Source organism: Amphiprion ocellaris, chromosome 19 (assembly GCF_022539595.1).
Source record: "Amphiprion ocellaris isolate individual 3 ecotype Okinawa chromosome 19, ASM2253959v1, whole genome shotgun sequence".
NCBI classification, from domain to species: domain Eukaryota; kingdom Metazoa; phylum Chordata; class Actinopteri; family Pomacentridae; genus Amphiprion; species Amphiprion ocellaris.
In genome coordinates this window covers 29,699,714-29,726,103 of record NC_072784.1, presented here as the reverse complement: position 1 = coordinate 29,726,103, position 26,390 = coordinate 29,699,714, and the positions used below count along the sequence as shown (strand labels likewise).

Here is a 26,390-nt window from a genome sequence, read left to right as displayed (position 1 = left end):
CTTGGCTAGCAACAACTTTGTGTGTGTGTGTGTGTGTGTGTGATAACGTTCAGGTGTGTGAGGGAGCATCGACTGGCGACACAAACACACACGTAAACAGCACGTATGTAGGAGGAAACACATAAAACATGATGACAGAGACGATACACGAGACAGAGGGAGGGAGTTTTTTCTCTTTTTTTATCTCCTACAGGTAGTGTGACCTTCACTCCATCTCTCCTTTCCTTCCTCCCCTTATTTTCCTCCCCACCTCCCCCACCTTCCCCCTCTCCCCATGTATCCCTGTAATTCAGTGATCAGTTGCGTGGCAGGTAATTTGTGCGCTATTGGAGATTAAAGTTTAATTAGTGAGCGAGGAGTCATTTGGGTCTGACTTGAGTGGAATAAGGCAGCTGTGTGTGTGTGTGTGTGTGTGTGTGTGTGTGTGTGTGTGTGTGTGTGTGTGTGTGTGTGTGTGTGTGTGTGTGTGTGTGTGTGTGCGTGTGTGCACGTGTGTGTGTGTCCCTAATGCTCCTTCGCTCACCCGAACACATCAAGGCTCATCACTGAGAGAGAAAGCGAGAGTGGGAGTAGAGGATCCAATTCCTCCTTTCATCAACGAAGAACAAAGGATGGAGTCTTCCCCCTCTCCTCTTCATCTCCTCCTCCTTCTCCTCTTCATCTCCTCCTCCTTCCTCCCAGGCTCAGTTGGCAGAGCTCCATAGCCATATTCACACTTCCCCGGTCCCTGGCGAGACTCACTCACATCACCTCTGCTGCCACCATCACACTGCACCACATGCAGAACAGCGAGCGAGGGGAGGCAAAGGGAAAGACAAGGAGCTAACTTTCTGTCTTCATGTACCTGTGAGAAATGACCGATAGATCTGTCACCCGAAGTGAGAGGCGTGTCACCTGAGACTTTTCTTGTTTTTACCCCCTTCTCTCTCTCTTCCTCCATCATTTCCAGTCTGCTGATCTCTCCCTCAATCTGTTTTCTCCCTTGCTGCAAGCTGTTTTTTATCCGTCTTCCTCTCTCCGCGCTAAACAAAAAGTGCTAAAACTTTGTCATCTGTCCCTCTACTTTGTTCCTCGCCTGTTCCCTGCCTTAATCATGCGGACATCAAAACGTGCCATATGGTCACACGCTAACATGGACGCCTGCACGCGCCGCACACTCCGCCGTCTCCGGAGCTGTGTTTGCTAATGACGGGGGAGTCTGCATCACAGCGCCGCCGTTATTTCACCGGCTCGAGACAACTAACGCAAATCAATAGGCAGCACGGCCCCGCGATAACGATCTCTGTTTCTCCTCTCCTCCCTGCGTCTCTCCATTCCCCCTCGTCACCCTCCCATCCTCCCTCACATCTGCCTTGATCTTGCAGCTTCAATCCATCTCCTCTCCCTCCCACTCTCCGTGTGCCCTCAATCTCACATCCTCTCCTCTTTCCTCTCTCCACACCTCCCATGATCTCGTGGCATCGCTCCCTCGCTTTCGCCCTTCATCGCCTCTCTCCCTGCTCTTCACTTCACGTCGTCTTTTTTCTCGCCTCCCGTCACTCCATTTTCACCCCCTTTCTTCTATATTTGCCCTCTCTCATCTTCCTCACTCTCTCCCTCTCCTTCACTTCCTCCCCTCCTGCTGTTTTCTTGGGCCCCCGTCGGATAAAAACTCTCCTCCAACGTATCCTCCTCTCATTTCACTTATCTGCCATCGCCCTATCGGTGGCAGGCCTGCTTTTAGTGTCCGTCTGCCTCGGGTCTGCAGATGGAGTAAAGTATTCCCCAGTCTGGCTCTCAGGTAACAGCAGAGAGAGGTGGGGAGGAGAGGAGGCCATCAAGGACACCTTCTGGAAATATACTAGGAGGCACAAATTTAAAAAAGAACGAACGCCGTCCTGTGAAAGATAAAAGTAGACACAAAGATAACCACACTGTCACATGCATCCACACACACCTACAACCAGGAGCAGAGCTTTAATTTCCTCTTTCCTGGTGGCGGATAGAGAAAGATGTGAGACACCAACACTGTGTAGAAACAGATTCATGCCGGTCGTTTGAAAGCAATAGAAAAGTAGTTGCAGTTGCAGTTTGGTTGTGGTTTGTCCTGCTAACTAACGCTGTATTAACCGAAGCTGCAGCAGAAGCTTTGACAAACTTCTCCTAGAAAATATGCATATATTTCACACAGGATATTAAGGCATTTTCAGACTAATATTGTGCTAATTTGTGTGGAAAAAAAACTGTACAACTTCTTTTCTTGAGTTACAACTGAACATATTATATCTTTGATATGACTTAGATTCTTATATCTTGAATTTGTGATGCCATGTAGTCCACATGTTTCTGTAAGCATTTGTTAGCGACTACCAGCATGATTTCCATGAGTTTTTGCATATTAGTGTCCTTACTTTAGCTACTGGATACCTTCAGTATTCAGTATCCCCAATCTATCTATCTATCTATCTATCTATCTATCTATCTATCTATCTGTCTGTCTGTCTGTCTGTCTGTCTGTCTGTCTGTCTGTCTGTCTGTCTGTCTGTCTGTCTGTCTGTCTATCTATCTATCTATCTATCTATCTATCTATCTATCTATCTATCTATCTATCTATCTATCTATCTATCTATCTCCAGCAAATATCCATAAAATAATGATATTTCTTTAAAATTGTGTAATTTTATGGTCACACATTGTAAAAGAATGAATTGCTCTTTGTAAAAATAATGATTTTTGATATGAGCATTATGCAGTTTTGGCCTGTTTTGTTTCATTGATCCCCTTTTCTGTGATTTTACAAAAAAATAATAATAATAATTTAACAAAATGGAAAATCTGTGAATGAGTCTGTCGTCTATCTTCTGCACAGATTCATTCAGAAATTATGTAAAAATTGAATGTAAATATTTTTTCAGTATCAATAATTCAATGACATTTATATGTACACCCATTAATAGTTGATATTGCAAACAAAAAGCATTAAAATCTAATTAAACTTATTTTTAATGGCACAGGTGTGTCTGTGTCCACACTGCAGGATGGTCTGACTGTGCCTTATTATCATTCTGCTATAGCGGGGAAATGCTTTGTGATTTGTTTGTATTTAGTTTCTAAGCCAATCACAGTTGTTTTAAATGGCGCTAAGTCCAGGATGTAGTCATGGTGTCCCTGCAAAATAGTCACGGGAGCATTTAAACGCAGGAAGGCAAGTGTTATCACTAAAATCTAATCTAAAAAGCTGGTCTGCCTTATTGCAAGATCAAAAGTTTCAGCAAAACTCTCCATTTTTAGCATGAAGGCTGCTAGTTAAGAAGTTCTTGAGACATCTGCTGCAGAAATGGTGGATTTATACCTGAAGTCTACATCTAAATAGGTGCAATAACACAGGGAAAGTAAAATACAGCTGTAAATGACTACAATCCAGAAATCAATTGAGTTTAGGTGTAGCCAACAGGTATTACCAAGTCATTATGGGAACTGTAGTTGCAAAGCTACAATCATAAACCTGTCGGTGGTAATAACACATTTTGTGCATGATTTCAGGAATACGAATATCTTCTGTATGTCTGAATGTCTCACCAGTGAATGCACAAGCCACAAAAATCACCCTGTTGTCGCTCAAAAGTAAAAAATTTAGACACAAAAGCTGCAACAGACAGCATTCGAGGCACCTCATCACCACTGCAAATCTCTGGTCCAGTGCGACGGGTTCAGTATGCCAAAGCAGAAAGCAGCCTGTCCTCGTCTAACAGAAGACAAGGTCACACACAGGCAGACAAACACACAGAGACACAAACAGCCTTGCCAGCAGCTGCACTGAGGCCGCAGGGCAAGGTAAGGACAGAGGACAGTGGAGGACGGGGAAGGACTCAGAAGGAAGGCGAACGGGGAGGAAGGGGAAGGATGTGCGTTGCAGAGAGGCAGCGGGAGTGACACAGCATCATCAATTAGATGAACCGAAGTGGCACAAAGAGGGAGCAGGTGCAAATCAGTGTGCGTCTGCATGTGTACGTGGGCGCGCGACTTGATCTGTGCACGTTTGCACGAGCAGTGAGTGTGTAAACGAGTGGAGGGATTGAACACATGGGAGTGGAACGCACCGTGAGCCCCGGCAGGGATGTCTTACAAGACCTGCTCCGGCTCGACACAAACACTCCACCCCGTTTTCCTGGAAAGGCTGCATCTGTGTGTGTGTGTGTGTGTGTGTGTGTGTGTGTGTGTGTGTGTGTGTGTGTGTGTGTGTGTGTGTGTGAGTGTGTGTGTGTGTGTGTGTGTGTGTGTGTGTGTGTGTGTGTGTGTGTGTGTGTGTGTGTGTGTGTGTGTGTGTGTGTGTGTGTGTGGCAGGAAGATGAGCTTTGCTGGACCAAACTAAAATGGGTCACCGTGAGCCTCTTCACATCTGTTTTCCAACCTCAAAAAACGCCTTTTGTTGCAGAAGAGCAGGTACCGTCCATTCCTGCGTCTAAGTTGAAAAGAAGCCCAGTTTTGCCTCCGATTGCTTCGCTTTTGTCTTCCCCTCTTGTCCCATCTTCCTTGTGCATCAGTTCTTTCTCCCTCGCTGGAGGATTCTGATGGAATACCAAATAGCTCTGCGGCCCACTTTATAGGACCCCAACTCCCCTGTGTGTGAGTGTGTGTTTGCGTAAGTGTGTTTGAAACCGAGACCTGTGGAAAGAAATCCAGAACCAGTGTGTGGGCATCCACATTCTTTTTGCTGAAAATTCAGATTGTGCAATAAGGCAAGTCAATTTTATAGATTAAATTTTAAGGGTAGCACTCATCTCCATGCATTTAAATGGCCTTGTGACTATTTTACAGGGGCACCATGCCTACATCCTGGGCTTAGCACCATTTAAAACAAGTGCGCTTTAAAAAGGTACAAACAAGCAGCAGAGTGTTTTCCCACTATACCAGAATGATACTGAGGTGCAGTCAGACCATTCTCCAGCACTGAAATGAGATTTCCCTGGACTGTAACGGTGTTTGCATTCATACCGTCTATTTTTCTGAGAATTTCTGACATCAGCACTAAACACTCCACTCCTTTCCTGGAAAGGCTGCATATGTGTGTGTGTGTGTGTGTGTGTGTGTGTGTGTGTGTGTGTGTGTGTGTGTGTGTGTGGCAGGAAGATGAGCTTTGCTGGACCAAACTAAAATGGGTCACCGTGAGCCTCTCCACATCTGTTTTACAACCTCAAAGCGGCATTTATTGCAGAGGAGCAGGTACCGTACCTTCCTGTGTCTAAGTTGAAAAGAAACCGGATTCGGGCCCCCGAGTGTAAATGAGAACTTATAAGACGTGCTTCGCTTTTGTCTTCCCCTCTTGTCCCATCTTCCTCATGCATCAGTTCTTTCTCCCTCGCTGGAGGATTCTGATGGAATACCAAGTAGCTCTGCAGCCCACTTTATAGGACCCCAACTCCCCTGTGTGTGAGTGTGTGTTTGCGTAAGTGTGTTTGAAACCGAGACCTGTGGAAAGAAACCCAGAACCAGTGTGTGGGCATCGGCGAGGTTATCCACACCATGGGAGCGTCTCTTTCTTCTTCTTCTGTATGTTTCACTGCATCTGCACCCAGGGAGGTTACCTAGAGTCCACCAGCCCTCACACACACACACACACACACACACACACACACACACACACACACACACACACACACACACACACACACACACACACACACTGCAGGGGTGTTGCAGGCAGTCAAGCTTGATCATTAAAACTCTCATCAAGCCCTCGAACACACACCAGCGCACTAAACGCTTGCACGTATGAGCACATATCAGCAAACGCTTGCACAAGCCAAAATTGATTAATGTTTGTTGTCACCTACCTACACACACACACACACACACACACACACACACACACATCGGCTCTCTCGCACAGAAGCACGACAGCGGGCAATGAGCAATCGGTTTTCTTTTTTTTTTTCAAATTTTTGTCACAGGCCCAAGTATCCACGACAACCTTTGCTAGCAAAAAAAAAAAAAAACATGTAAAAAATGAAAAAACGCAGGCCGGCGATGTGATGTGTGTGCGCTTGATTGCGTGTGTGTGTTCCTGTCATTTTGTCTCCCTCTCCATCCCCAGCCGTCTCATCACTCCGTTACCATGTCAACAAAGCCAGGTTTAGTCCTTCAAAGGGCAACGCTCGGCAGCTGCCCGCTAGAGGTGACCGTGCTGAAAGACAGAGGCAGAGGAAAGATAGATGGAAAGCCAGATAAAGGGAGAGTTGTGCCGAGGAGCAGAACAAGGGAGGACCGAATGATTTTGGGTCAAGGCTGCAGAAGGCTGTAAAGAGAGAGAAAAAGGGATATTCAAAGAAATAGGTATCGAGGATTCATCCTTTCACAGCCCACATGCTCATCTCCTGCCCATTGTTCAGCAGCAAAGTGAAGCGATTCTGTGTTATGCCCTATGAAGATACGTATGTAGATGTAGCTGAAATCGAAGGTTCTTTTTCAAAAGAGCTCACAAAGCTGCGTCTGAACTGAGTCTGGCATGTGTAGAACTGGACGCAACGATTTCTTTCTTTTCCGTCGTGTTGGATAAACAAATCGATGGGTAGTTACCAGAAACTCAGTAAAGAACATGACATCCTTCGCAAAAACTTGTCGAAATAAAGCACACAATTGGATGTTTACGCACGAACAAAGAGTTGTCGTCTTTCCAATTAAATGATGGTCAGAAGAAGCCTCAGCAAAGCATATCAGCTTTTAACTGATTAATTAAGGGATCTGAGCGGCTCTGCCTTTATTCTGTATGCATAAGATTAACCGCATCAGCACCATAATCACACTCAGATTTCTTTAATTTATTCCTTTAAAGCTGCATCTTCTTTTGTCTGTGTTTAGAAGTTAATGCACCTGTGGAGATGTAGACTTCCGGTATAAATCTCCTTCACTCTTCCATTATCTGCATGTTACTGTTTTCAAATCCGGGCAACAAATTACAAAAACAACCTCTGAGCTAGCTAAAAATGGCAAGTTTAGCTGAAAATTTAGATTCAGATCCATTTTATAGATTAGATTTTAATGATAGCGCTCATCTCCCTGCATTTAAATGCCCCCATAACTATTTTGCTGGAGCACCATTCCTATATCCTGGGCTTAGCGCCTTTTAAACAACGGTGATTGGCTTTAAAAAGGTACAGACAAGCAGCAGAGTGTTTTCCTACTGTACCATAATGATATTGAAGTGCAATCAGACCATTCTCCAGTGTCGATGTGGAGCAACAAAAGGTGATTTTCCTTGTGTTTGCATTCATACCGTTTATTTTTGTGAGAATTCCTGCATGTTTTTCCAGCATGTGTGTTCGTGTTTATCTAAAATCTACCCCTCCAACACCCCAATACGTTCCCCGTGTTTACTTGTGTGATTTCAGTCTTCGAGCCATATGAGCTCGAGTTTTTTCACTTCACTGAGTGGCCCTGTGGTTGCCATGGTGACTGAGGACCCTGTTGTTGTTGTTTTTTTGTTTTTTTAATGGCGTAGCATGTGCCACAGTGAAGTTGTTTCTAACCTGTCAGTCCGAGAGCAGCGATGGAAAGAAATACAAGCATATTTTTGCAGATTTCTACGCAGCATCCGGACAGAAAAAGAATGTTGTTTTACAGTTTAGCGGGATAACGTCACCTCTCCGTCCTGCTTCAAGAGCCAAATAGGAAGTCTAAACCTGCAGCACTAAGTAGATAACTGTAGTAACTGATGCCTTTCTCTCACAGACAGACACATCTGCCTGGCTTCCTCTCTCTACAACCTTTATTTATTCTTTCATGCTGAACCTGCTGCGGTGTTTGCGTGTCTGCCTGTCTGTGTTGTTGCAGTCGAGAGTTTCCTCTTCTCGTCTTCCAGGTTCAGGCATTTAAGTGATGTGTGTGCGCAGAGGGTGTGATTGGTGTTCATGATTTTGTGCGAGCTAGCAGACATTTGTGTCTAGGGTGTCATCTTCATCTGTGATGGAATAGACGGCTATGTCTGTGAATGCCGATGAGTCATCCTAAACCCCAGAGACGAGACAGCCTGACACACACACACACACACACACACACACACACACACACACACACACACACACACACACACACACTCAAACCTCACATTAACTGGCCTCTGTCACAGCACCAAATGCTCTTCCAGATCAACCTGGGCTCATTTTCCTCACTTTCAGACGCGACTGAGCCATTTCAGCCTCCATCGGATCCCCTCCAACCAAAACAAGCTCTCTCAGTTTAATGAAGAAAACAGGGAGTCTGATTAAAAACACACACACAGTTAATTTCCATTCAAATGCTGTTGGCGTTATTGTTTGTTTTAAAAACTGTGATCCCACTGTATCACATTCACTTGGATTGTGGGAGGAAAACAGTCAAACAGATGGCGGTGATCGACAGCAGAGAGAGGCGTCTCTGTTTGTCACTAAATAACGACATATTTCCATCATTTTCAGCGTTTGTCTGATGGAGATCAATGCATTTAGGTCAGACACGTCAACTTAGCGTATTGGATGTTCATTAGGAGCTCGCTACTCGCTCACTGTCGGGCCTCTGATTGAGTTTCATTGCTGCCTGTGCAGTGGCCTCATATTGCCATCTGTCCATTTGTCTGGCTGTCCGTCTGCGAGTGTCGGTGGCAGGTCTCCACCCCCTCTATGTGTCTTCCTATAATCTGTGTGACTGGCTGCCGGTGACCCCCGTGACCTCCAGCTGTGTGTCATGACAACGGGACACTGACAAATGTCAGAGCAGATATTGGCTTCCTCCATCTCCTGAGCCTCTCCCCTGGGTAGAAACCCACCCACACAGTCTGGCCAGACACTGCAGAGGAGGGAGACACTGAGAAGTCCGTCCCCCTGTCCATCCGTCTGTCCAGAGTGCTGAACCCGAGGTTATCAAGTAAAAGGGCACCGCATCCGCAGAGAGGGGAGGGCAGAGGCAGGAGATCTGAAGAGGCAGAGTGATGGTTGGAGGCATCTGAATGCTCTCTGCGCCACGTTGAAGTGTGTGTAATTAGGAAGGGGATTGTGGTGCGCTGATTGGGAGCAGCGGCGGGGCGGGTTGCTGTGTTATTTCGGAGCGTGCTGTGTTAAGCAGGGTGTTAGAGGCAGATGTGTTAGACGCCAGTGTGTGCGGCGAAGGAGGGATGTGGCGTGTTCGGGTTATTTTCAAATGTGTTGTCAGGTTGTCGAGGAGGATGTGAGCCTGGCTTTGGTGCGTCTGGTGCCGGGTCGCGTCGAGATGATTCTGGTGGTGCTGGTGGTGAAGTGTGACTTTTTAGTGAATACGTGTGATGGGATGTGTGTGTGTGTGTGTGTGTGTGTGTGTGTGTGTGTGTGTGTGTGTGTGTGTGTGTGTGTGTGTGTGCGTGTTTCCTCCCAGGCCGCTCCACCTCCCCGGCAAACTGCCTCTGCATGCATAATTAACCAGGATGACTGGGGAGGTAAACACACAGAGAGACGCTCCATCCCTCCACTTTGTATGCCTCCGTTTGTGCGTTCCTGCGTGTGAGTGGGTCTGTAAGTGTTTGTGCATTTGCATGTGCGTGTTTGTTTGTGTCAGATAGACGGAGAGCAGGAAAAAGATTTGAAGCGAAAGTGCTTCAGAGCCAGAGTTGATGGAACGAGAGAGCTGTCTGTCTCTCGCTCTTTGTGTGTGTGTGTGTGTGTGTGTGTGTGTGTGTGTGTGTGTGTGTGTGTGTCTGTGTCTGTGTCTGTGTGTGAGTGTGTGTGTGTGTGTGTGTCTGTGTCTGTGTGTCTGTGTGTGTGTGTGTGTGTGCAGAGAACGGAGATAAATCCCATCTCAAGCTGCCTCTGAAGATGATGCGATGAAAGAGAGGGAGAGAGGATAAAAAAAGAATGAAGGGGGGACTGTAACCAGTCACAGCTCTGCGCATTATGAGCCATCCAGCGGAACAATCAGATTCACCCTCCTCTCCTCTGTCACCCTTCTCTCCCTCCCTCACTCTCTTCCCCTTCTGTCCTGCCTTCCTGACAGTATTTTATTTGCCGACGTTCTTGGGCTCGAGATGAAAAGGTCCTCCTGGAAAATACATATGGAGGAGCAGCACACAAACACTCTGATGTCACTGTGAGGTTTACAAATCTACAGCAACAATAAAGGTGGCTGAAGAGGGAAGCGCCCATGATAATCAATCACTCGTCGAGCAGCTCATGTTCGTCTGCGGAGCTGAAGTGTTTTGCTAATTATGAACCCCACTGCATCTACAGTTTTGCATGCATACATCCGTGTGAGTGTGTGTTTGTGCATGTGTGGTGTTTGCTCCAGCTCATATTTCCCAGGAGCCCAGGTTGTAAAGCCCACTCAGTAAATCATCTATCCTCCTCTGTCCTCTGCACCCCCTTCTTCTCATCCTCCTCCTCCTCTTCAGACTTATCATTCTATCTCTCCTTCGCCGCTGATGCATCCCCCACCCTCTATCCTTCCCCTTTTCCCTCGACTGGCTTGTTTTCTTCCTCCTCTCCTCCCGTTAGACCCCCCAACGCCTTGTTGCCTTTCCCCTCTCGACGCCACTCTCCTCTTTAGTCTGGACACAAGGGAGATTTGAGAAAAGAAAGAGGAGAGACGGCGGAGTGGAGAAGATAAGATTGTGTTGAGAGATGCAAGAAGACAGTGAATTTAATAGGGAGGAAGAAAGGGAAAATATAAAGGCAAACACACATAGAAGAAAAGAAATGTGTCTTGCTGTGTGTGTGGCTTTCAAAGCAAAGACAGCCAGTGAGCAATATGTGTGTTTGCTTCTCCTTTATCCCTCCTTCTCTGTGCTCAAGCACCAGCAAAATCAATGCAAGCTCTACCCAATAAACAGACGGATAGACGGACGGATCAACAGGGAAGATTCGGTGATCTCAGCATGTGCCCTTCGTCCTCTCTCCTCCCTGACCCCTGCTGAAGCAGTGACGTAGTGCATCCACAAATACAGCAGGCGGCCGACTCCACAAAGCCCGGCCTCTCTGGGCAGATAGCGGCGAGAGGAGGAGGTGCAGCATGGAGGTGGAGAGGAGACGTGATTGGAATGAAAACACCGCCAGCAAACACACACTCATGTGGGTCTGAGTAAGAGGGAGAAGACTGAAGGAGGAGTGAAGTAAATTGATTGGGTTGAAGGCTTCTTTGGTTTCTTTGCTTTGTTTTTAGCGAGAGACGCGCAAACAGTGAAAAATCTGATTGATTTCTCTCCAGAATGGACCATTGTGGAGGAAACACAAACAAACGCGCAGATAGATATGTAGTATGACAGACATATAGCATGACAGCAGCGTGTGCCTCGGTCCATCCTGCCTGCTGTGCTCGGCAAGCTTGGTCTGGGAGAATCCCACCCGCTGTCCCCTACAAGCATCTTATTTAGGTCATTGTGTAAATAAGTGTCCTCAAACAGACACACACAGACACACACATCACCCCAGGTGAAGCAGTAGTAGGCTGCAGGCAGGGGAGACAGGAAGGTAGGAGGGAGGACAGAGAATCGCCATGGGAATCTATAGTGTGTGTGTGTGTGTGTGTGCGCGTGTGTTTGTCTACGAATGTGTGTGTTAGTGTTTGTGTGTAGATTTAAGGGACTGCCAAAAGCTGCAGACCTGCACAGCGCAACACAAACAGACCGACACTCACTCACAAACTCACATTCAGGCATGCAAGAATGAATGCACGCAATATTCACACACACACACACACACACACACACACACACACACACTCACACTGTGTGCTTCAGTGATGAATAATGCTACTGTGCATCTGGTGGGATGCACCACTGTCCCCGGGGCGGGTTGAATGCCTGGATATTGTGCTGAAGCTGGCTGACACACACATGTACACACACACATGCACACACACACACACACACACACACACACACACACACACACATGCGCGCGCACACACACACATGCACACACACACACATGCGCACACACACACACACACACATGCACACACACACACATGCGCACACACACACACTGTGCTCTGTCTCCAGGTGACTCTTTTCCTTTTATAGAGCAAGAACACTCTCCAGCCTTCTTCTCTCTTTTTGTATGAATGCATAAATACATACTCGCAAACACACACACAGGCGAAACACGCACTCATACTCTGGAACAGACACACCATGCCTGACACACAACAAACACACTGTGACACCCCTGCTGGTGCACAGAAAGCACGCACACAAACACACACCGGAACACTTCCTGCTTCCCCTTGGAGGAAATTGGAGTTTGCATCTGTGCAGGAGAAGGCAGGGAGGCGAGAGGAGAAGAAAACGAGGGCTCAGCTGAACCTTTTATGAAACGCTGCATCAAAAACAAACCACAGAATAATGCTTAACGCCGTTTGTTTAAGTATTAAATTATAATATCTGAGAAAAAGGGGGACTGTGTTTGATCCAAAGCAGTTATGAATAACGCCAGCTGAAAAAACAAACAGTCGTGATGATTAGAAACTGACCCAACATGTGTGCTCTGAAGATGTGCCTGTATATTTTCCTGACCTCACTCATGCTACATATTTAAACACATGATTTATTTATTAGATAAATAAATACAATAGTAATTTAGGTCCCTGCATCACATCCTAACCCTCCATCTTGAGAGGCAGAAAAAGATGCTGAAGCCTGAACCACTGAGGGTTTTTTTTTCTTTTTAAATGGACAAACACACATATATGTGCACATTTCTTCAAAGCTGGGCAGCAGAAAACAGCTGTTAGCACTACGAGCTGTAATCTAAAGTACAGTTATTGTTGTGAAATCAAATTATGCTAATGAGCTGAATACATTTGTGGAGGGGAAAAATCTGCATACGAAGGCGTGTGCATAGCGTCATGCACACCTGTCTGTGAATGAATGTTTGTGTGGCTGAGTGTAAAAAATCTTCAGCTGTTGTTAAAAAAGGACAGAATCTTGTTTTGACTCCAGGTGAATGTTTAAAATGAATATGAGGATGCAGAATGGTTAAAGTCCGGCACTAACCCTTACATCTTCTTGTCTTCCTCCCCCTCTCTCCCTGCCTCCAGAACCCCCAACCCCCCTCCCCCCTTTCCCATCTCACCTCACCTCCCCCTCCCTGCTCTGGCTACAGACGGAGAGCGTTATGCAGTCCTTCCGTGAGCGCAGCGGTGGTTACCACAGCAACCAACCCTGCTACCAGCAGGAGCCCCATGAATTATCCCGCCTGGAGACCTACCGGCAGCACCCGCATCATCCCCACCCCCAGCATCCGCACCCAGGCCCCGGTCCACATCCAGGCCCAGGCCCGGGGCACGCCAGGTCAGGCTATGAGGCCCATTCCCTCACAAACCCTACGAGCATGCCTCAAGCTGGTGGAATCGGAGGACCCAAGGACTGTTACAGCCAGCAAGCCTACGCTGGATACCCAGGAAATGGTGGCGGGAATGCCAGTGGAAATGGGGGCTCGGCACCATCACAGGCAAAGAAAACCTTCAGAGGAAACAAAGTGCCACAGCCAAACCCCGGTCAGCACCTGCAGGGTCCTGGGGGCTACAGTAACCACATGGGCCCTGGGAATTACTCAGCCCAGTACATGAGTGAAGGCCACCTGCAGCAGAAGTGGGAGGACCCAGCCCAGCTAGCACAGTATGACCAGGAGATGGTGGGACGGTTGGAGGCTGCTGGCACCCCTGCGCCTAGCTCCTCTCAGTACATGGACCAGAACATGCTGGGGCACTCCCAGACGCAGTGCCACCAGTCCTCCACCCCTGCCTATACCAGCCCCCACCACCAGCCTCACCCACCTAACCCTGCCCCCTCACCTCTCATGTACCCGCAGAGTCACCTGCACTACCCTCAGCACTCAAACTCCCCATCGTCATACATGGAAAAGTGCAGCCCGATGCCACATTGTTACAAAGGTTACAACATGCCTCCAAATTCCCAGTACGGAAGGCAAATGAGCAGCCACAGCAATCTGAAGCAGGGAGGCTACAGGTCGACCCAGAACAGTTACGGTTACCAGCAGCCTCCCTCCAGAGGTTATGAACAGCAGCCCCCTTTACAGGCCATGACCAACCCCCAGGAGTCCCACCCCAAATACCAACACTACAGCCAAGCCCAACAAAACTACTGTCTCTCAGAGCTGCCTGTCAGATCACCAGAACAGTATTATCAGACTTGTAGCCCCTCCTCAAGCCACTCCCCTGCACGCTCTGTAGGCCGCTCCCCCTCGTATAGCTCCACCCCTTCGCCACTAATGACCAATCCAGAGTCATTCCAGTACGGTCAGCCACCCATGACCCCTGGAACAGCCTCATCCTCATCATCCTCCTCCACTGGAATGCAGGAGCAAACCAGTACTAACCCCATGCTGATGCCCCCACGCTCACACCCCTCACCCAGTGTACCCCACGCAGCCCCCCACAGCTTCACTACGACACCGCAGGTCCCCACCATGAAAGAACGTTTCTCAGAAAAACTGTTATCAAACCCCAGCTTGTGGAGCCTGAATGCCCTCACCTCTCAGGTGGAGAACATCTCCAATAACGTCCAGCAGCTGCTGCTCTCTGAAGCCCTGGTTGCAAACAAAAAAGGCAGCAAACGCAGCAGCGGTGGCAGCAACAGCAGTGCTGGAAGTGTTGCATCCTCCAGAAAGGGTGAGGAGTACAAAAGTCCTCCATATCCAGATGGGGGTGGTAGTGTTGGTGGGGGACCCATGCAGGACCCTTACTCCACCCCACAGCACCAGCCAATGCCCATGGAGCTCCATGAGGGCGGCTACTCCAGCAGCAGCGATGAGCCACTGGAAAGGGGCTACTACTACTTTGGCCAGGGCAGAAGTCCAGCTCAGGCTCACAATAGCACGCAACTCAGCCTGGACACAGCGTCCTCATGCTCCATGGCATCTCCAGATGATATGTCTACTCGGTCTGGGGACTCAGGTCTGCACAACCTCACACCTGACCCTACTAGATGTCAGTCGGGGCAAGGAGGAGATGGCATAAGTACACCAGTGAAGAGCATAGGCGATGAGAGGTCACCAACAAGTATTACAATCCCCAGTCCTATGAAACAAGAGAGAGACTCACCTTCTGATATACAGCATATTAATGAGCCTGTAAAAGAGAATTTTGAAGAATCAGCCTGGACAGAAAAACCATGTGACAAGGAGGAGGTGACAACGGACAAAACTCCTGACCATGAGAGACACTCAGAGACAACTAAATCCCCAGAGAAGCTAGAGAAATGGTCAGATGAAGAGAAAAGCCCAGCTGTCTACAGCAAAATAAACAAAGAGGTTACAGAAAAAAGTTACTGCTATGAGGAGACAGTGTACCAAGAGGTCCAGAGCAAATACGACCCTGATGCAAGAGACTCAGTCGAACAGTCTCCAGCAGCTCTCTCTGACTCCAGCCACAAAGGTCACTTTGGCCAAGAGATGAAATCAGAGGCCTTCAAATCAGAATCTCCGACTGCGTCTGAGAGCTCAGTGAAAACATTGCCTTTTATTTCTACAGGCGACCTTGAACCAGATCAATATTCAACGGAGAAGGAGGACAGCTCAGAGAACACCTCTCCAACACCCCAAGTTGAGGCCTTGGAAGAGAGCAACTCAGACAAGAGAGAGAGTAGAGATCAGGAGAATGAAGAGGAAGAAGAGGGAGGAGGAGAAGAGGAGGATAATAAAGAGGAAGAAGAAGAAATACAGAAACAACAGGAATGTTCTCTATCGCCTCCTTTGTCTGCAGAGGGGAGGGAGGAACAGGGGGATGAGGAGACAGTGAGCCAGTCATCAACTGAGGAGAACATGAATAATAGAGACGGGCCAGAGAAGCCTTCTGGAGATCTCAGCAGCAGGACGGAGAGTCAGACCGCTGAGCTCCATACTGACAATGAGTTTGCAGGAGCACCTGCACATCCAAACACAGCAGCAGCAACAGCAGCAGCAGATGCATCTACAATGGAGTCAGCGATTGGTGATACTGCTCCTCAGCCGCAGTCTGCTATGCCAGTCTTTTCTGCTCTCAATGACAAAGCAGCACCTCCAGCTCAGGCCAGGGATCATATTGATCACAGTGACGCTAAAGTGCTGGAGCCAGACTCTCCTCAGCTACCAGGGAAGTCGATACTTCCCTCAGCCCCCTCCTGGGCAGACACCCCACCCTCCCCGAAAAAAGGTGATGAGGACATGGAACCAGGCATCAGCTGTGCCAGTGCTGTGACCCCCTTGGCCAAGCCAGAGCCTGTAGTCCCATCTGCTCAGCCGAGGGCATTCGGACGTAAGCATGCCAGAGGCAGAAGGAGAATCATGCATTCAGGTGCAGGAATCAGGCGACAGCTAAGCTTAGAAAGGGAAGGGGAAAAGGAAGAGGAAGGAGCTCATTCGCCTACGCAAAAACCGAGCATGCCTCCGAGCAAAACTGTGCTATTCTCAGATCAAATGGACCTCGCTCATCAGGAATCTATTGTGAGCCAAACTCCCAAAATGCTAACTGATGGTTTTCGTTCTAGAATGTGCACTCGCTCATTCAATGCACCTGATTTGCCACCAAAAGTTGAACCTCATGTCAAGAGAAAACCAGGCCCAAAACCAGGGTCAAAGCCTGGCTCAAAACCAGGGCCCAAACCTGGTCTAAAACCAGGGCCCAAACCAGGAGCAAAGCCAGGGGCAAAACCAGGGCCTAAACCTGGTTTAAAGTCTGGACCAAAACCCGGACCAAAGCCCGGGCCAAAACCAGGGTCAAAACCTGTGCCAAATGAACCAGAGCTGCCACCGAAAATTGAGACTCCTGTAAAACGAAAACCAGGACCGAAACCCGGTTCAAAACCTGGGCCAAAACCTGGATTAAAACCTGGACCAAAACCTGGTCCAAAACCAGCTCTAAAGCCTGGTCCAAAACCAGGACCTAAGCCTGGACCTAAGCCCTTAGATGCGCTGCCTCCCGCTGATAGTGCAACCATAAGGGCCCCAGTGGGTCGCCCTAAAGGCTCAGTTTCTAAAACAAAAGTGGTGCAACAAGAAGAAACAGTTCAACCTTTAACGGGACTGCAAAGCAGAGGCAGAAAGAGTCAAAAAGCTGCAACATCAGTAAACCAGGATGAAAAACTGACACGACCAGATGAAAAACAAGCACAGCAGGAGGTCAAGGCTCCAGAGAAGGAGGGTAAGAACATGGTCTTGAGATCCAGAAAGTCTTCGCAAGAAAAACTGTCAAAAGAAAAGGAAAAAATCTTAAATGAAGACTTTCTAACACAGACAATAACAGAAATTAAAGCAAGTGATGTTTCTCCAAAAGTAGAAGAGCTCACACCTGTGGAACAAACTCTGACTCCCCTTCCCGATGCAGTCAAAGACACAGATGTTCCAGGAGAACCACCTGCACTGCCAGTCCCAACTGAGCAATGTGAAGAAAAGGTATCCCTTCCACTGAAGCGGAAACCTAGCCCAGAGCTTTCTACAACACCAGTAAAGAAAAAAAGAGGTCCAAAGCCCAAACCGAAACCTTTACCACCAGAACCCACCCTGCTGGAACAGGTTGTCCCTGCACCTAATGAAAAGGGGGTCCGAGGCCCCAAAAGAAAGCGAGGGCCACCCAAAAAAGCCTCGGTGGTCGTTCCTGTAACCAAAGACTCTCCTCCCAGCATCAGTGGATCTGACATCACTAGTGATGTGCCCGTGGTGCCTCCTCAGTGCCCCACGAAAACAAAAGTTCTCCCACCACGCAAAGGCAGAGGACAGAAATATGAGGCCATGGTGCAGAAGATTACGTCCCCCGGCTCAAAGAAACACCTCCCAATTACCCAGCTGGACAGCAATCTAACGGATGATGTGACAACCAAGGCTTTGTCTGAACATGTCTTAAAAGAAGGGGAGACATCTATGCTACTAAACAACACCAACATGACAGAAGGACTGAAACAGCAAGAGGGAGTGGTGACAAAAGCAGAAGTGGCACAAGAAAGAGAAAAACATGAGGCGACTGAAGAGGTATCAAAACCAGAAGGGCTGAGACAAGGGGTGGAGGAAGAGGTTGTAAATAAGAATGAGACAAAACTGGAGGATGTCGCAGCTGACAAGGTTTGGAGTTCAACAGAGTCTCCAGTAGAAGTCCTGGCTCCAGGTGAGTGGACACAACAGCCCTTAGAAGGTGCATCTACTGTCACAACCAAGTCGACCAGAACTAAAAGGAAGAGATGGGCGATGGTGGAGAGTACAGATGCTTCAGTAGTGGCCTTGGAAGCAGGGAGCCTCATAGTTACAACACCAAGGTTAGCAAAGCAGAGGGCCATTAAAAACAACCATGAGATGCACCTAAAGCAGAGGAGGAAGAAGAGAAAAGGACAAGGCCCTCTGGAGGAAACAGAGACCACTGAGGAAATAAACACTGAAGCAGCAGAACAACAGGAGAGTTCAGAGGAGAAGGGAACCCTGACAGAGTCCACAGTAGCTCTGCCAATCAGCCCAGATGAGATCACAGAAGCCTCCCAGGTTACCAGTACAGAACTCATTCTCAAACCCCGAAGAGGCAGGAAACCATCAGCAAACTCAAGCAAAAGGAACAGAGGCAAAGCGTCATCAGAGCAGATTCCTGGCAAGCAGGTGAAGATACACAAAAAGCCTGGGCCAAAACCAGGGATGAAAGATGCCATGGAGGTAATAGAGGCAGTAGTAAGGGCTGCTAGTTGTGAACAGGCTGAAAAAGAGGAGAGAGAAAAGGACAAAAGGGAAAGAAGAGAAGGAGAAAATACAGAAAAAGAGGAAACATCCATTGTGGGTCCTGTAGTCACAGTATCAGAGAAACGGACTGAGGTTATTTCTGTGAAAAGAATCAGGCGCAGACCTGTTCATCAAAACCCTAAACTGTCTTTCTGTCCTTATGTACGGATTAACAACTCCAGAGACTTTTCCTCTTGGTGTGCCATCGTCAACAAGCCTGAAGACGCAGTAATATTTCAGAGACGCAGGAAAAAGGGCATATTAAGGATGAGGAATCCTTTCACGGTTGCAAAAGTAGTGCCACACACTGCTGCCATGTTACAGGGACCCACAGTAAATAAAAATCTAATTAGTAGGTGTCTTACATGTTCCCTGTGTGGAAAGCCAGCAAATTACAAAGACCTAGGGGATTTATGTGGACCCTACTACACAGAGGACAGCGTTCCACGGAAAATCCTGGTGATCAGGCACACGGAACCCTTCAGGGAAGAGTCGGACAAGCCGAATGATGACAGCAGTAGCAGCAACGAAGTGCCAGGCGACTCCTCAAAGAGCGAGGGTGAGGGCAGCACAGAGAAAGAGGGAAACGCAGAATCGTCCTCTCAAGAGGGCAGCAGTAGCCGGCACCATCACTGGCGCTACCGACGGGCGGAGAGAATGGAAAGATCGGGTCGGGAGGGTGGTCCGCGAAGATTAACTCTACGCGAGAGGTTCAGGAGGATGAAGCAGCTCCAGGCCATCAGCACATTGGCCCCGAGGGACCAAGAGGGCAATGACTGCATGTTCCAAAGGCTACAAATGGAGGCAGAGGCTAAGGAGCACTGGGCCCATGAAAACTGTGCCATCTGGACCAAGGGAATAATTATGGTAGCTGGGAGGCTATATGGACTGAAGGAGGCTGCCAACAACTCAGCCCAAACGGTACGATAGCAATTACAAGTCTGAAATGGGTTTGCAAGCTAACAAAGACACTGTATACAGTCACTTTCAAAAACTGCTGTTAACCTCTGACATTTTCCCCTCTTTTTTCTGTCTGTCCCTATGTGCCTCCGTTGGTCAATTTGTTTGTTTCCTTACTGGTCTTGGCCCATATGTCCATCTGTCTGACTAACCCCAGAGCTGCTACAAGTGCCAGATTGTGGGGGCGTCCCTCAGCTGCTGTTGGAGAGGCTGCTCTCATAAATACCACTATGTCTGCGCCAAAGAGATAGGTAAGAGACCACAACGAGAGAGGGGAGGCGAGCGACAGGGGATGAAAAGGAAAGAAAAGCCGAGGAGAGGGAGGAGAAATGAGAAGGGAAATTGGGATGGAAAGAGATTGACGAAAGACAGGGGGGTGTAAAGCAGATGTGAGAGGAAAATGCATCAAGGAGTGACAATATTGAGCGCGAGGAGAGATGTCTGCTAGGGGAGAGCACAGCAGAAAGACTGAGGGTGCTTTGAATAAAGAGGATGATGAGAGGAAAGTGGGACCCTGGAGTGTGCAAGAGGGAGGAAGGGAAGAGATAGCGAGAGTAGGGGGTGTATGTGTGCATTATCGACCACAACCCCTGTGGTTTCATCCGTCTACGCTGCCGTCTGGGGACTGAATGTCTGTCTGCATGAATCTATGTGTGTTCCCTGCTGTCCAAAAACTTGCCTAAATGCTTTCTACGTTGCCCGTGCACGCTCCCTTCAGCGCTGGTGTGTTCGTGCCCGGCTGTCGATGCGAGTCTGCGTGTCAGCACACTTGTGACATGGCTTCCCTTTATATTACCTCACGCCAAGGAAGTACAGTGTGAGGATTAGAAGGCCTGCCACGTCTGCCTAGCCAGCACAGGGAGCAGAGCGAGGCCCTTTTTTAATCCTGCTGAGTGCACCAGCCATATCTGACTGCCTGACTGCCTGCCTGCAACTCATCCACTCAGTCTCTCTCTTCCCTCTGTTGCTCTTCCTCTGCCACTTCCTCTTTCTTGCTCATTGTTTATTTTAACCTCACCTTTTTGCCATATATCTGGGTATTCGCCATCTATTTGGGTTGCGGGGTTTCTTTTTTTTTTTGTTGTGCACATCCGCCTCTTGCTTTGTGTTTCTTTTTTTATTGTTATCTGCGACACCATTGCTCATTCCCTCCTTCTTTTTCTGTGCTTTTTTTCTTATCTAGGCTGCACATTCCATGAGGATGACTTCTCCATCAAATGTCCCAAACATGAGGTAAGAAAAAGAACACAAAACTAAATGCATCGTATCATCTGTTATGAGTTTGAAGTCCTAAATTCCATAAGGGTTAGATGGAGATGATTTTGGCATCTCATGGGCAAATTCTTGGTGTTTGCTGATGTGTTTATGCTCCGATAGGACACTCAAAGTCTCTCTGTTCGCCTCCTTTCCTGTTCTCTTTTTTCTTTCCCCTCCACCCTTCACCCTCCTCCTCAGCACAGAACAGCAACAACAACAAAAAATTGAATTCGCACATTTCTGTCACAAGCAGCAGTGCCCTGACTGGATGGATGATACTGTGCAGAACAGAAAACACAATTGTCAGCTCTTGTAAAACAGAACACGAATCAAAGGAAAAGAAACATGTTCACTGTATGCTGGCATCAAGTTCACTTCTCTTTTTGCCAGTGGAGGCAGAGATCTAATCTTGAACCGGCTGATCGTTTGCCTCCGAATCGATAAAGTGACCTTGGCGAGACAACAAACCGTCACCCATGACTTGAGACGACTGCGATCACGGTGTGATTTTAGAGTTAATGTGAACGGTCCACTCTGGATTCAGCTTTCCTGCAGGATAGACGCCATCTGGTGGAGGTTTGCTTCCACTGCAGCGCGAGGAGGAAGGTCAAATGCGGGGGGGGCGTTGGTGTAGAGAGTTAGAGATGCTGACATTCAGCAGGGAGCAGCGGTGCATTGAGGCAGCAGCGGCAGCAGCCTCCCATCCTCCCTCCCATCCTCCCTCCCATCCTCCCTCCCATCCTCCCTCCCATCCTCCCTCCCATCCTCTCTCTCCCTCTTCCCTTTCCTGCTCTCCTCTGTGCAGACTGACAGGGATGAAAAGCTGGCTGCTGATCAAAACACCCCACCCACCATCACCGCCTGCTATCCTCCGCTCATGCACTCTCCACCGCTTCCCTCTCTTGCTCTCTCTCCTGCTTTCTCTCATTATTTCTCCCTCCTCCTCCCCTCTTTTCCCCCCTTATTCTGCTTCTTCGCTCCCCTGCTGCTCCAGCTCCCTCAGCCTCTCGCTCTGTTCACCTCTCATCTCCTATGAGCTGCCTTTTTCCATTTTCAGTCGTCCTGCCTTCATCCTTCCTCATCCCATTCTCCCTCTTTTCTCTCTCTCATCTTCTCTACTCCTCTCCCCACCTCTTTTCACCTCAACTCCCACGTCTAAGCAGCAGAAATAGAGTGTGCGAAACAGAAAAGGAGAGCAAGTCGGAGAGAGATTGTTGTTAGCGGGCTGAGGCAGAGCTGTCATCAGCTGAAGGATCTGAAAGTCTGTGTGTGTGTGTCGGTAGGTGCTGTGCCAATTTACGCTGAGCAGCCTAATCAAAGGGAAGAGCACACACACACACACACACACACACACACACACACACACACACACACACACACACACACACACACACACACACACACACACACACACACACACACACACACACACACACACACACCCCACCCATGGGTCCCCCTCAGAAATTCTCCTTGTGCCTGCGTTCACTCGCTTTTAGGGGCTGGAAAGAAGAAAAAAACTGCACACACATGCTGCCTTGAGCTGCAGATTCTCCCGTGTGGAGGGAAACATGCTGTGTGCGTCCACACAGGTTCATTAACAGGTTACCTGAAGCTCACGCACGTAGCGAGTGTGCAGGAGAGAGAAAAAAACAGACTGTTTTGTGCCGAGGCTCTGAGTGGGAACAAAAGACGAACGGGGGCAGTTACATCAGAGAGACTGAAAGAGATGGAAAGAGAAAAGAAGGGCAACAAGAAAGAGAACAAGGTGTAAAAAGAAGGAGAGTTAGACCAGCAAGAGAGGGAGCGATGGGAGGGCTTCAAAGAGGGAGAGAAAGAAAGAAGTGCAAAGATTGAAAGATTAAAGACAAGAGCAGAGCTGCTGGTCTGAGTCCAGGGCATAAGGATGGGCAGCTGGCAGTTCACAGAGAAGGACAGCGAGAGTGAACAGGAGGTTACGGGGAAAGAAAGTGCTTCACCGCCACCACACCAGCACAATTAGGAGGCGTTCCTGCTGTGTGTTTCTCTGAGGAGCCGGTTCACTGGTCAGCTGCATCCATCTCACCACTCGTGCACACTGCAGCCTTCTCCCTGCAGATCTGCACTCAGAGCAGCCCGTCTGCACACCTGCAGTGAACTTTCCTGCACGTGCACTGCAGCTTTTGTGTTCAGAATCTGGGCAGGGAATGTTAAATGTTCTGAGGAAGGCCAGAGGTCACAGGCGGAAGATCACAAACGTGTATTTATTTCAGCCACAACATTATGACTGAATAACATGGATCACCTTGTTACAATGCAGCGTTCTGCTGGGAAACCTTGAGTCCTGATGTTCATGTGGATGTTTGACATGTACCCCCCATCTAAACATTGCAGGTCAAGCAATCCCCCATGGCAACAGCAGTCCCTGATGCCAGTTGCCACCCCAACACACCGCAAAAACTGCCCAGTAGTAGTCCAGGGAACAGGACAGAGCTAAGGTGTTCACCCAGGTTCCACACTCCCAAGATTCAAATCTTATTAAGCGTCAGTGGGATGTGCCAGGATAAGCCTGATCTAGGTAGGACCCACAGAATTCACTAGTGCCACAGGACATCCCCAGAGGGTCTGAGTCCATGCCCCTCTGGGTCAGAGGAGTTTTAGCAGCATAAAGGAGACCAACACAATATAAGGAAGGTGGTCATAATGGGGCTGCACAGTGGCTTGGTGTTTAGCAGTTTCGTCTTGCAGCTAGAAGATCCTTGGTTCGTGTCCTGGACTTCCTGGGATCTTTCAGCATGGAGTTTGCATGTTCTCCCTGTTCATGTGTGGATTTTCTCTGGGTTCTCCAGCTGCCTCCCACAGTCCAAAAACATGCTGAGGTTAATTGGTGACTCTAAATTGTCTGCAGGTGTGAATGTGAGTATTGTGTCTGTATATATAGCCCTGCGATAGACTGTTACCTGTCCAGGTGTCCCCTGCCTTCGCCCTAAAGCTACATGCCCACTGGATCCGTTTTTCCTGCATGTAAACACGGCACATCTGAAAATCACCCACTTGGTGGGCGGTCACCAGTGGGCTACTAGGTGGTCGCATGACAGCGCTTTCAGTTTAAGTCTGGTAGATGCGTTAGATCAACATGGGGGCTCAGCCGCAAACTTTCTGTTTTATTTTAAAAACACTTCAGTGAAAAAGTATTTCTGAAAGTATTTTAGGGGAAAAATAACGTGTGCAGTTGCTGAATCTGTCCTCGTTTTTGTTCAGTGACAACTAGTTTAGACATTTGACAAAAGTTTTGCGACGCGTCGGACCTCTGCATGGCGCATTGAATGTGCCTAAAGCAGAAATTGAGTCTACTTTATGCAAATAGGGTCTTGGGAGACACACCGGATCACAGCTCAAAACACACAATGGAACCAGCATGCAACACGATGCGTTCCGCATAGACAATGAATTTGAAGCGGGAAATTCAAGGATCCAGTGGACATGTACCTTAAGTCAGCTGAGATAGGCTCCAGCCCCCTACGACCCTAATGAGGATTTAGTGGTGTTTAAATAATGGATGGATGGTCATAATGTTATGCCTGATCGATGTATGTCTCTGTCCTTCCTCTGCAGGACCTGTAAGATATTCCTGTGTACCACCTCCACCTATCCAGCGAGGCAAAATGCTGTCCGAACAGCCACCTACACCTGAAAACATGGCGATTACCGATGATGGACGGGCGTGCCGGCCGACGGGGCCGAGGGAGGCTGCACTGAGGTGGAGCTCGGAGCAATACGAACCCTGGAGATGGGCTCGGCGGAGAACAGCTGCTCCCCGATCCCGGCCGGGAAATGTGTTTTCTGAACTGAGCCCCTTACTGCAAGGCAGACGGCAGGGACGGTGTTTAACAGGAGGATAAGGCTGCGCTTTGGAGACCCGCTGCACACGGGGGACTGTTTGAAATGCAGAGCGAGGGACGTGTGTGTGTTCTGCCTTCGGATGGTTGCTATCATATTCAGACACCTGGCGGACACTGATTGGACAGGAACATCCCTCTGGCCACCTTGACTGTGGGCCAAGAGTGCATATGCCTGTGTGTGTGTGCGTGTGTGTGCATGTGTGATAACCATACAATTGTCATTCTACGACCACGTCATCAGTGTGTTTGTGCACACGTGTCTGTGCGAGTGTGAAAGAAGTGCATCTCCAATTCAAGATGTCATGCATCGGGAGGAGAAAAAAAACAAAAAAAAAAAAGCAGCAGCCAACCACTGGATGTACTATCTCAATGTGTGTGTGTTCAAAACAAGAGACAAATAAGGGAACTGTACATGATGATGTGCTTTACAGGTTCTAAATATTCTGACACCGGAAGTAAAAAAAAAAAAACACGGACGCAGTATTTTAATATAATGCTCTTATCTTCGGAGATGTATTTTGATGTGCATTATGACTAAACGACATCATTGCGTCACCCTTGGTATATGTCAGGCTTTGTGTTATTCAGAAATAAATATATATATCTATACATATATATATATGAAAACAACAAAAAATTAATACGGGCTCTGTTTAAGAGTTCGAACTGTGTGCACATTCAATATGTACAGTAGACATCATCACTGGACGGGCTGGGAGTCGTGTCATCTCACTTCATATCTATGTACAGATCAGAAGTATTAACTGTTAACCATTTCAACGATTATTTCACACGCCACCGCCGTGCAGAAAGATTCAGTTCAGATTTCACCTGTCCCTTTGTGTATCTAAAATGTAGCCTCTTTTCACGCCGCCATGCTATATAACTAAAGCGCCGCGCAGGGCGTCAGTTTAAAGTACTGGTCATATCAAAATGGAGACATATTTAAGTATTAGAGCATAAAAAAGTGCAAAAAACGCCACACCAAACTCTTTTATGAAGCTCATTATTTAATGGTGTATATAAGTATTTGATGCTGTTTAAATGTAAGATGTGATGTACTAATATAATTGTGTATAGTATTTCCTAGAGATGTTTATTTTCTATAAAATGGAATATGTTATTGCTTATAAAATGTTATTAAAAGAATCCATTGATGAAAAAAAATAACGACCTTTTTTGGGAATGTCACTTGTCTTAAGTGGGAGCATGCCGTTTTACTGATTTTCATGTCCTATTTGTTTGGAATTGATGACACAGCATCACTTTGTTTGAAATGTTTTTGTAACGCCAATGTTAAATATACCAGCACCTTTCAATGCTGCTACGACCAACGCCTGCTCTTTTTGTCTTCACTGAACCTGCACTGACATTTACACATTATTTATCTTTAAAAGCAGCGCTTCTTCAACGCTATGACGCCAAAAAGCTAAAAAAAATCCAACTTTTATTATAAATTTAGTACCTAAACTTACATTTTACAGTCTAAAATTGACTCTTTATCTTTCAAGATAGAAAAATAAATCCAGTTTTTAACTTTCTGGTTCTTTTGCAATTTACTTCCATTTCTGTTTTACATCTGGCAAAAAAAGTTTCCAGCACTTTTTACATGCAAGCCCATGAC

The 26,390-nt window shown here is 47.8% G+C and overlaps 1 protein-coding gene across 2 annotated transcripts in view; it reads left to right on the top strand.

Moving 5' to 3' along the window:
* LOC111578192 (retinoic acid-induced protein 1) overlaps positions 1 to 26,100 on the top strand; it is a 64,267-nt gene extending 38,167 nt beyond the window's left edge. The window contains exons 2-6 of one of the 2 annotated variants that reach the window (XR_008599760.1): positions 13,015 to 19,589; positions 19,786 to 19,879; positions 20,812 to 20,861; positions 21,084 to 21,491; positions 24,480 to 26,100. Coding sequence is in view for 1 of the 2 variants with exons in the window: in XM_023284845.3 (XP_023140613.2) it covers positions 13,092 to 19,589; positions 19,786 to 19,879; positions 20,812 to 20,861; positions 24,480 to 24,488 (6,651 nt within the window). In the remaining variant the exon portion in view is untranslated. The remainder of the gene's footprint in view (positions 1 to 13,014; positions 19,590 to 19,785; positions 19,880 to 20,811; positions 20,862 to 21,083; positions 21,492 to 24,479) is intronic. The other variant, XM_023284845.3, reaches the window with a different exon arrangement.
* Positions 26,101 to 26,390: the final 290 nt, after the last annotated feature.